Below are 12,130 nucleotides of genomic sequence, written 5' to 3' on the forward strand. Positions count from 1 at the left end.
TGGTCCTCTTTCTTCTGCTCTGTGGAAAGGCGGATAAGTTTGGAGAAACGCTGAAAAATATGTGAGAAGTCGCACATGTATGCATTTCGGTCACAAAAAAAATAAAGGTTTTCCAGCGCGGGTCACCATGCATGCAGTAAATGAGGCGCCAGTTTCTTCTTTAAGCCTCAGGGTGGTGTTAGCCGGAATATCTTGCGTAAACCACCGCGCACGTGTAATTTTGATTGCATTTTTGAAAATGGAGCCGTATGCGTTGCATAATTTTGGAAGGAAACGCACTTGAGTTCCTTCCGAATTTTTGTACCATTACTCAAAAGAAGGTTAAGCTCTTTAAACATTAAAAGTCATGAACTGTAAATCGCGAGTGCAGCACTCGTGGTGCTGCGCCTATTACTAGACTGCCGCGGAGAAACGCCAGAACGGAAAGAACGTCAAGACACGCACGAGCGCTGCTACGAATTATTCAGTTTATTCCAAAGGTCGACCCTCGGAAGGACTTGTGAGCGTGCCCCCACTTCTGAGCGGTTTCTATTTCAGAAAGCATAGTAAAGCTTGCTTTGACGAAGAGCGCTTTCTCCTTTTGAGTTCCTGAGGCTCCTATGCGGCAGAGCGGCTTGATCAGGATCCTTCTGAGGCGCGCGCGAAGCCGCTTTTTTTTACAGCTTCGCTGCATGCACAGTACTTGCTCACGTCCAGCTGCTTGCGCCATACACGCACCATTTATTGCGTTTAAATGCATATAATAAAGTTTAAAATGCATATAGCAAAAGTTGGTATACGGAGCCTTGCCCGGAGGATTAACAATTCACAGCGTAAAAATTCACTCCGGTGATTAGATGATGACGGTCACGTGATGGTCACAGATTATTTTTTGTTCAACATTTTATCAGCAACAATACAGTGTTGAAAGGCGATGTGGCCAAAAAGCCAAAGTAAAGGCTTGACTAGGGCTACGCTCCATTGCCAGGCTGTAGTAGTGGGGAATATTTTCATGTCTCATAGGAGTGGGAAATTACTGACGTCAGTAATACAAGTAGGATTTGACATATCTGACCAACATTCAGAAATGCGGTCGTGGTGCATACACAGAAAATGCAGTTGATATTAAACAAACTAAAATGTACAAGAGCACGGACACGGTCAAAGAACGCGTTCACATTCACTCGTATGTTGCATACAATGCATACAGGCAAACAGGCAAAGTGCATTGCAAATAAGCACGTACAATCTAAAAGGAATATGGATACATAAAAAAATTCCCGTGCACGTACATCTAATCGAAAAGGAATTGAAAAGTCAATTAATGATGCATTGATAAATGCTGGTTAGTCGAAAGAGAAGCGAAAATTATTTAGAGATCGAAGCATCTGATATCCATAATTGGTTCGGCAATGTGATATGTTCCAAAGTTCGCCGAAACGTACGGAGTAAGGTCTGGTTCGGCGTGTTAAGTGGGCAATATCATCAAAGAAGGGGTTTTTGTGCTTCCGATGGGCTTCATATCGACATATACGTGTTTGGTGATAAAGATCAATGGCTGGTACCAGACTTAGTGAACTGAAGAGCGGCAGTGTGTAACTATCATAGGGAACATTAGCGATTATGCGGATAACCTTTTTCTGCAGTTTACGCAGTTTTTTGTAAAAGTCGTGGTTCCTCAGACAAAGTGGCAGTACATGAGTTTTTACAGAAAAACGGAGTTATATATTAATGCCTTAATCCCAGGAGCCAAGAGAAAACGTAGCTTAGAAAGCATGCCAAGGGCACTGAACAACTGACTTAAAAGACGATCTACGTGTCCGTCCCAGGACATGTTTTCCTCTAATATAACACCTAGACATTTTATCTAACGAGCTATTTCTATATTAGTAAAACCTAGTATAAGGGTAGGCAGAAATTCGGGGAGTTTGTTCTTTGGTAGGAATAAAAGTGCTTTAGTTTTCGTGGTGTTTATTTTGAATGAAGCGTTTCTGCTTCATGTATGTAATTTTCTGGGTGTTCAGTTGGCACAGGTTTCTCGCTCGGTAATTGTTGGCACCGTGTGCAGTATGGTCACGTCATCTGCGTAAATTATATATTTAGGCCCATCATCTATGCGGACAATGTAATTGATGTACAGATTGAACAATAGCGGGCCGAGTATGCTCCCCTGTGATACACCTTAATGAATGGCCTTTAAGGCAGAACTGTGATCATTAATTACTAATTTTTGTTGGCGGTGTTTTAGGTATGTTTCGATCAGTTTTGGAAAATTATCGTCGAAGGCACAATGTCATAGCTTTTCGAGCAAAATACTGATCAAGACAATCAAACGCTTTCGAAAAGTCAATAAATATACCAAGTGGAAAGCTTTTGTTTTCAAATTACTCTAAGATTATTATTTTTATTTAAAAGGACCCTTTGCGTTGATCTGTCTTTTATGAAACCAAATTATAAACTTGTTATTAGGTTGTGTTTCTTAACAAAATCTACTATGCGCTCATGGATTGATTTTTCTACGCACTTGGAAAAGATGGGGAGTATTGATATTGGTTTATAATTTGATGAGGTATTCTGATCTCCACCTTTAATTATTGCAGTTACTTTGGCTATTTGTAATCTGCTTGGAAACGTATCAGACCTATATATATGGTTGATGATATGTTCCAGAGGTGAAGCTATTATATTTGACACGTATTTTATTGGCTGGAGTTGAAGCCCGCCTGCATCACAGCTTTTACTATTTCTTAGTGATTGGACGTTCTCATGAATTTCTTGAGCTGCAGTGGTTATTAGAAATGCACTGCCGGGAACCTTAGGACCCATGTTGCTTAAAATAGGTGCCATAAAAACGGGGTAATAATTTAAAGAAGAAAAAAGAACTCTTTTAATGTATTTGCTAACACTGAGCCAGATAGCCGTTCACCATCTGACTTGATTTCTTCAGTTGTGTTTTTGTTATTACATTTAAGTAAGCATTTATTAAGTTTCCAGACTAGATCTGACTTTTTAGTTACTTGTTCGTTGAACAAATTATTAGCGTAGTGCCTTTTCGCTTTCCGGAGATTTCTGTTCGTATGATTTCTGCATTCCTTAAAATTTCTGAGGTCTTCTTCGCTTTTAGTGCCGATGAAGCGCTTGCATAATGTATTTTTAGTGCGTATTGCCTCGAGGTACTCTTTTGTCATCCATCGTTTTCGTGCTTGGCGAGGCTGCGTTTTGGTTATAAACGGAAAACACTCATTGCATATGTCGATAAAAGTCGATAAATGGCGATTAATGGTCACGTGACCGATTGCGTGCAACCACGTAATAAGCCAGGCACGCTACCATGGCCCCGTTGCAATCGCTTAGGTAACCCAGGTTGCCACAAAGTCTGTAGGTCTTAACCCAGCAGGCTGAGGGTACAGTCCTGTCCGAGACCTAATGCTGCTTGCAGTCTTCTGCAGGATGTGAAATTACAGCAGGCGCAGATTAAGTGACGAAGGTTTTCGCGCACAGCAGATGCTGAGCACAGTGCATTGGTGGAGAAATAGACTTTGTACAGGGAGTGGTTAACATTCAGTGGCCTGGCCGAGACTTTGTGCAGAATTAAGCAATCGTCGCTAAAGTTCACGCAACGTCAGTGCTGAGTGCCACTGCTGCCGTTTTTCACTTCTCCCCAGAGGATGGCAAAAAGACTGGAAGTTGCTTCGAAACGAGTATATGCTTAAATGTAGAAAAAAAGTAACAAACCGAAAATAAATTTAACTCATCAGTATTCTAGACTTAATAGCAAACGTTCAGAAAAGCTTACTACAAAAACGTCTTTTTTATTTTTTTTTTGCTGCAGAAATACATCGTTGAAGTCCTCAATCAACTTTTTCTTTATAACTCTACCTCACAGAGAAACGCGCTGTCTATAGGCCATTTCATGAGAACGCCTCTCCGAGCACCAATATGTGGTACCGAACGACCCGCGAGGCTTTGCTCTTATCGACGCTATCAAGCAGTCCCAGAGCCTAGCGGCTGCCGCAGGGGACAATTTTCCAACAGGGCGATTCGGTAGCCGCCGTCCTAACTGTTTTCTCGATCTTAGTTTTGTTGTGATACAGGCAGCCTAATTCTTTCGACCGTCATATATTCTGCACTGCATCGTGGATCGAACACACAAGCGGCAAAGTTGCTTCCGGAACGACTTCGGTGATGGCGTAGCAATAAAATTTAAAGGCTAGAAAAATGTCACCTGTAAAAAGGCTCAAGCCGGAGAAGTCCAATATGCAAACCAGATTCAGCTTTTCTTTTTTCGCTGCGTTACTGAATAAGCAGCTCTGTGTCGGTGAGAGGTAGGTTCAGTTAACCACTTCACTTAATACGCCAGTGCAAGTGTAAGTGCGGAGCTGATCAGGTAGGTTTTCAGGCTTGAAACAAAAAGCTGAAAATCAGACTTTGAACTTTTATTTTGCTTTCAACCCTGTTTTTGCTAATAAACTTCCACTGGTGCAGAGAACAAGACTGAAAGCCCTCTGTCATCGCTAGTACGTTACGAAGTTCGTCCGGTGTGTGCAAGGGCAAGGCTGAATGCAATTCATACGCAAGTTCTAAAAACACTCACTGGTGATGATAGCATTCCAATACATGCTGAACTTAAATTTCGTGTCCCAAAAACTCCAATAACTTAAGCGCAAAAAGCAAAGTACGATGCGTCTGCCGGACAGCAATTCGGTTCATGACACTTCTTGATAAAGCCGGCAACAGATGTTTTACAGAAGTGTGTCGCCAGGAAAATATAAATTGCATCGGTACCCTGATACCAGCGGATGGAGCATGCATGTGCCATTACACCTGCAGGCATTTTAGGCGATTGGTTTCTGTGAAATAATCTTTTTCTGCCTGTCCACGTCCTCCAAAATTTTGCTGCCTATAGTACGTCGCTCAGAGCTCATATACTCGTGCTGTGACTCGACGGGAATGGCTTCTTACGGCTGAACTCAGTTTTCTGGGTTAGACACTTTAATTCAGACGTTGAAATACAATGCAGTAAATTGTATCACATTACAATAGTGGTTTATTCAAATAACATTAGAGAGCAATGGAGATCTACAAAAAAAGCTGTCAGTAAATCAGCCCTACAATTATGAAGGCCCTCTTCATACTTCGAAGCCTCCCTGGCCCACTAGCAAACGCGAACTGCTACTATATTTGTGTGTGCGTGCGTGCATGCGTGTGTGCGCGCGCGCGTGTGTGTGCGTGTGTGCGTGTATGAGTGTGCGTATACGTGTGTACGTGAGTAGTTGCTTGATAATAAGGCGAAAAGCAAATAATTTCGTCTGCTGAGGCTTCGGTGGATGGATCATCAGGTGTTCGTCATAGCCTTAATGAAGCTTTAGCATGCGAAACCACGCTATTTACAGAAAAAATGGAGCATGAACAGACACTTACTTCTTCAGGGCTGACGTACTAATCGCAATTAAGGCAATTCGTCGGCCCAAGAACGTCATATGCTGGCGCGCAGGCTCCCAAATACAACCGGAAAGATGACAATCTGAGAAGAATACTACGCTTTTCCGAGATAGCGGCACCGAATCTCCGACTCTCTCCTCACTCCAAACCTTCCGCTCTTCACGAAAAGCCCATCATCTATCAACATAATCCGCCGGACGCTGCAGCTGCTACCACGCCAGGCGCGCACGTTTTTTCGCAGATCGCTTAATCGCCGCGCCCACACCTTCCAGGATGTCACGTTGTCGCGATATTTAGCGCCGATTACACGGGCGGGCTATGCAATGGGCTCCGCCGCCGTTTCACGCTCGGCCACTTCCTAGATGCCTGGTGCCCGCTTTGAGCGCACGCGATGCCGGTCAGCCACTCTGGCGATGCGCAGGTGCTTGAGCCGCGAGTGGCGCCGTCCGTGAGGCGTCTGGCGACGGCGCACTGCTCGGAGAGGGTTGCTGCAGCGCTTCCTAGGCAATGGTGAACGCTGTCAAAACGAAGAACGCCACTAAATAGAACAAAACATGATACGCGGACAAAGAAAGTTGCGCTACGGACACCGTGTTATATCTCATGTCCCTCACCCGTTTAACGAAGGGTCGGAACTAGGACGGTTCTATTATAGAATGAAATCGCCCAAGGCGCGACGTGCCCATTCGGGGCTGCGTGCCGCGGCCGCTCGATCATGCTAAACACACACCTATTTTCTTGCTGCTGCGCCACGCCGTGCGTCGTTGCGTCACCTGCCGCCGGCGAGGAGAAAGAAAGGCAACAACGACGCAAGCCAGCGTTGCTCAGGACGCAACAATTGGAGTCATAATATGGGCGCGACTGCCGCCGATAGCCTGCGCAATGAATAGCCGACTCGTAGGGGAGCCGATGCTCGAGAACGCCGGGAGAGGAACGCTGAAAACCTCGAGAGGCACTGCTGACCACGCCTCGCGTCGTAAGGCATCTAAGAGAATGGGTAATCAAGAGGCTGCAACGAGGAAGCAGAAAATGCAGAGCACCGACGGTAGCGGAGGTGCCCGTGCAGGAGGCTCGCTTTCAGCTGCCCCGACGCCTACAGCGTAGTACATATGCAGCCGGCGAAAGCGAATGCAGCGAAGGGACGGTCCGCACAAGTGAGAAGGAATCGCGCTCCAAAATAAGGCGCAACAAAGACGGAACGCGTGCTGCTGCTGCTTCCCAGGTAGTTTGGTTGCACGAGAACGCGTGCGGTGTAGTAGCCGTGCAGTGCAACGAATTTCAGGCGGGGCAGTAGCAGCAAGCTTCCGCGGTTTGCCCTCGCCCGTGCGCCTCTCTCGCACAGCTGTCATCTGAGCTGCTCCGATGCGGCCGGGCGTCATCTTCTGGCAAGAAGGAAGTTACGATCAAGCCCTTCTTCTTCCTTCGGGGAGCCGAGACCTGCGGTGAGGGCGAGGGCGACCGTAGACGCAAGCAGCACTGGGCCCGAGACAGACGTGGGGGCAAGGGAATTGACAAAGCGGGCCCGTTATTCAAAGCAGGGGTGGGAAAAACAAGACGCGCCAGGAAGGGAAAGAGATCTGGTTCCTGTACTATATAAAAGCGTGCCTGGTCATCCGAACAGCGTTAGACGCCTCCGGTTGATCGCTCCGAACGCGCGCATCATGAAGGCACTGGTAAGGACAGGCTCGGCTCGAAAGCAGATCGCTCGCGCCTTTCCTCGAGGCTATACTTTTTCCTGAGACAGACTCCATTTCGTGGCAGCAGTTTTATCGGAGAGCAGTTTTAATGCCGCATGGCTTTGGGTGCTGAGTGGCTGGTTCTTTGCGTATTTCGGACAGCTGTGAGACCCTAAAAGTGAGCTCGACGCTTATAGAGTTTCGCGAGGATGGTTAGTTATTAGGGGTCGGCAGAGAGCATGAAGAAGGCACACCGCGTATTCTGGAATATTTTTTGCCGCATATTTCTGATAACGTAGTTAATAAATTGGTCCAATCGCTCCCATAGATTTGTGAATGTATTAATCTCCCTTGACACGTTTCCGAGCGTATGCGACGTCGGGAGTTTTGATTCAAAGGTTTTTATCATCGCTGGTAGCTTGAAATACAGGGTCTGACAGAATTTTAAACAGAGAGCGGTGAAAAAAGCCTTTGAGTCATCTCGGCTTTCCCGTATATCCTTTCAAGCAGCGCCAATATTCTCTAAACGTTTCGAGTTGAACACGCAGTAAAAATACTTCTTTGATAGAAAACAGTGAAGAAAAGTGAGGGCACGTACTCAAGCCAGCAAGTCTATTTGAAAAAAAAAAAAATATTTTTGAATTTTTTGCACAGTGAACAGCGGTCGGTTGCACAAAAGCGAACTTTTTACAATGGTAAAGATTCCAAGTTCCTTACTGAAAAACGTTGTGGCAAACAAGTGCATGAAAAGTCCCTACTTCAACGAATTCTGCCCCCATAAAACTCCTTAACTTTGACAGCACCCGATCTGAGAAGGTAATTATATTGTTAACATTCGCTGTGCCAACTTCTATTCGGCTGGGTTCTCGTGCCATACTTGCGGCTCGCCAGTACAAGCTGTGAACTGCAGCGAGAAATTGCTCCTTTTCTCCCTTTCGCGGGTAGGCAGGAAGGGGTACGCAGTCTATAGACTGCAACGGACAAAAGATACAGTTTTTGAAGGAAGCCAGGCCTGAAAATACCTTCAGCCCGTGCACATCGCCGCTCAATTACATTCCGAAAAGTGACGTCCGTTTTACTAGACCACCGCTTTTAACGCAATTGGGACATGTCGCGGTCTATAATGACGCGTTAACGACGCCGTTTGGTAGCACGCATATTGGGCGTCGCGCCCTTCGAGGAAGTAGCGCTGAGCCCCTCTTCACGAAATCGAGGCACGGCATTAATTGTTGCGAGCGCCGTTTTGCGGAGCAGGTTTCGCGCCACTTCCGTTTTCCTCCCGCGCGGCATTACCTTGAATCACGTAGGGGGTGAACCAGAACGGAGTAAAATGGCCACGCCGAAAGCCGCTGTACCCGACTGCATACGCACTTGCCTTAAGTGTTGCACGCTTGTTGCTTTCCACGCTTCCTGCGCGTGCAAAGTAACGCCCAGAACAGAGTGGTTTGGACTTTCGGCGTCGCCCCCTATACAGGGGGGGCGTGCGATTTTGCTCGGGGCAGGAATTCTGCGCAATTACGACATTTCAAGAACGTCCGTAAGGTGGAACTTCCTTCCCTCAGGGTGGAAAAAATGTGGCTTTAGTTCGCTGGATTACAAAGTGCTATTGCGGTTTGCCACAAAGGAGTGATATTCAAGTGTGAAATGTTACTAGTGAAATGAATCGTTCCACAACGTCCCCTATCCTAGGGAACTATAGGCTTCGATCAAAATCCACTCATGATGCTCAAACAAAATGTGCAGTCTCCACTGAAGTGACTAAGTAGAATTGAATTCTATAATACTCTCATATAAAGCTTGAGAAAGCGTCGCCAGCTAAAGCCAAATTGCATCATACGTAATTCATTAACTGCATTACTGTTATTCACGTAATATCGGTGAAATAATTTGGCGTTCCCCCGATTTGAGCATAGCGGCACCAGCATAGTTTTTTCTTGCGACCGACCTGCAGCTTCTTAAGCTATTTCTATCTCGCCCTTCAGTGTCCTTTCCATTTTCAAAGTGACACGCGAGTGCAAACTTAGTCCCAAGTCCCTAGCCCACGCACTAAAGTGCCTATTTTGTACAACCCTTTAGTGTCTATCATATAAATGATGCAGGTCATGTACCCCCTTTGTCAAATGTTTAGAGCCCACGGGGGTTTTACTTCTAGGCCACGCCGCCTGGCTCCTAATGCATCCCCAGCGTTCTAAATCTCTTGAAGGCAAGATAATCACGAGTCCGCACCCTCCGAAGGTTAGGACTTCCACGAGAATGAAACCCCCTTGGGCTCTTAAACTTTTAACTAAGGCTGTGTACATTCGATGCATACAGACCACGCGTTACGTTGTTTCTGAAGAGGGGGAAAAAAGCAGGTCGTTTCCATCTCTAGGCTGCCAGGTCCGTCAAGTGTACTTTCCTCTTGATACACTACGAAGGGGTTCCACGTTCATGCTGTGTACTGTACCGTCTATTGGATGGCGCCGCTGATACGAATGCTTCTCTTTCATTTGACTTTCGCAGACGTTCACCTGCGTTTTCGGCGCACTCGCTGGTGTTACTCTAGCCGGCGTTTTCGGTGGCGGCTTTGGCGGTGGTGGCTTCGGAGGCGGCCACGGTGGGGGCATCACAGCCGTTCCAGTCTCAGGTGTAGCCATCAGCCACGGAGGTGGTGGCTTCGGAGGGGGTGGCTTCGGAGGGGGTGGCTTCGGTGGCGGTTTCGGAGGGGGCTTCGGAGGGGGTGGCTTCGGCGGCGGATTCGGCGGAGGGGGAGGCAAAATCGTCGCCGGACCGTCGTACCTAGTCAAGACGATCCACCATGTCAACAAACTGCACGGTGGCGGCCAGCTCCTCGGCTACAGTGGCGGCGGAGGATTCGGCGGAGGCTTCGGTGGAGGATTTGGAGGCGGATTCGGAGGAGGATTCGGCGGCGGAGGCTTCGGCGGTGGCGGTTTCGGAGGCGGCCACGGAGGCACGATCGGCATCATCAAAATTAAGGGAGGCGGCTGGCACTGAAAGACCGAAGGTAAGGCTATGCCGAGCTACTTAAGCAACGCATGCTGTTGTGATAGTTTGTGGGACATATGCACTTGTAAAATATAGAAGCGCAAAACATTAAGAGAGGAAATCGATGCCGTCGTCCCTGCCTCATTTTTCTCATGATGTTTGCGCTCCCATATTTTGCAAAAGCAAGAGTGATATATATCTATAATCAGTTTTTTTTAGTATTTTATCCTGCTTCCAATAGAAATTGAATATTCGCTTCTATTTATTGTTTTCATCAAATCAGAGACAACAAAATTTTTTTCATTTCTGAATTAAAGGAATGTTCTCAGAAAGATAGCAGTAGGGTCGTTTGAGCGCTTTTTTTACTGGTCACGACGCTTCTCTCGGGCTTTCATGCAAGAACGGAACGAACCAGTGTGAGAGGGGCTGGGAGTCGATTAAACTAACCAAGCAGCCGCGCCATCAGCTGCCCCCATGCCGCAGCCTTTGCTTACGAAAAGAGATTACTGTTCTAGAAGCGTCATAAAGGAAAGTGAAAAGTGTTATTTTAATCAAGATAAGTAATCAATGAATACAGGCTGGGAGTACAGGATAGTCTCTCTTTTCTTTTTGCCCAAAAAATGTTCTTTTACATACAGGTTCCACGGGTTCTTGATGTGTGCTCTGCAGGATAACAAGCAAGTTCGTGTTAGCCGAGCCATGCCGCTTGCTATGTGCCGTGCATGAGTGAATGATGCTGAAGACCCTCCTAATAGAAGGCAGTGTTCCCTCATTCTATAGGCCACGACACGGTCATGCTATAGGCTGCGTACAAAACTTTGCCGTGGTTTTTCGTAAAAGCGTTATGGCTACCAGGAAGGTGACAGAAGGTGACAACGTACGCTTGCAGTGGAAAGCTAAAGAAAAAAATCGAAGCGTTTTCAACCTTTTAAACCTAGCTTGTTGCTACACGATGTTTGTCGGAGACTGAAGCATTTTGAAACTGCAGCCCCTTACTGCGTCAAATGCGAGCATGACTACTAATAACCCCGGTTCGATAGGTGCACCGAATCGCACAAAGTGTTGGAATTCATAAGGTAAACCTCTAGTGATGAGGGATGCTATTCTGCACAGATTAATGCATCTGGTTGATGTGGTAGTCATAAATTAAAGACTGTTATCGTGCCTAGTGTGTGAGCTGGCTTTTCCTTTATTGCTCTCGCGGTCAGTCGCACCCTCATGCGGCAGTGATGCTTTTCCTTGAAAATTGCAAGTTCTAACATAAGTAATCACACAGGCTAGTTATACTGAAGCACAAAGCTATCTGGATATGGGTCAAGAACGTGACTAGCCGCTGTAACGCAAGCTTGGTTAGCCACTAAATAAGCTCTCATTGTCTGCTTGTACCACGCATGGTTTAATGTGTACTCATCGGAGCATGTAATGTGAGAGTGTGCTGCAATTTCAAATAATGAACTGCCCTTACAACCTAAAGACAAAAATGAAAATCAAGGGCAGAGCAAGCGAAGCTTGCAGATGTAAAAATTTCACGCCTACTGGAGAAGAAGAGTGCCGTTGCGAAATGCAAGAGCTCCGTTAGTGACGCAAAAGATCTCAGAAGATTGCCTAGCAGAACGTCACTTAGGCTTGTTGTATAGTTTTTTTTTTGGGGGGGGGGGGGGGGAACAGCGCTTTTATCAAGTCAGTTCGCACCAAAGGCTCTGGAAACATTATTATGTTCTGGAAGCATTGGAAACATTGTTATGTTCGGCATTGTTCTGTCAATTTTCTGAGTGACACCTGCTCGCTGTATGCGTCATTATTTATTTTCGTGTTCATCAAAGGAAAATTACGCACTTTACAATCTGTCCACCTTTGCTTGAAGGATGGCGTTAAAATACCAACCGCCCAGCGACCATAACTATTGCACAAATTTCTTTCTCACTTTTAATTAATTTAACTTTTTTGTTTTTACTGTTATATAGCTGAAAGCAGAAACTTACCGATATATAAGAGCTCGTGTTGACATTCGACGCACAAAAGCGGGAAACAAAAAAATTACTGCCAGC

General features: G+C 46.2%; 1 protein-coding gene across 1 annotated transcript; it reads left to right on the top strand.

The window, feature by feature from the left end:
• The first annotated feature begins 7,082 nt into the window (after positions 1–7,082).
• LOC149351559 (uncharacterized) lies at positions 7,083–10,091 on the top strand. Its single transcript, XM_089577057.1, has 2 exons — positions 7,083–7,094; positions 9,600–10,091. Exons 1-2 carry the CDS (start codon positions 7,083–7,085, stop codon positions 10,089–10,091), a joined length of 504 nt encoding a protein of 167 aa, XP_089433183.1.
• The last annotated feature ends 2,039 nt before the right edge of the window (positions 10,092–12,130 follow it).

This window comes from Amblyomma mixtum, chromosome 3 (assembly GCF_055824585.1).
Source record: "Amblyomma mixtum isolate Tamu chromosome 3, ASM5582458v1, whole genome shotgun sequence".
NCBI classification, from domain to species: domain Eukaryota; kingdom Metazoa; phylum Arthropoda; class Arachnida; order Ixodida; family Ixodidae; genus Amblyomma; species Amblyomma mixtum.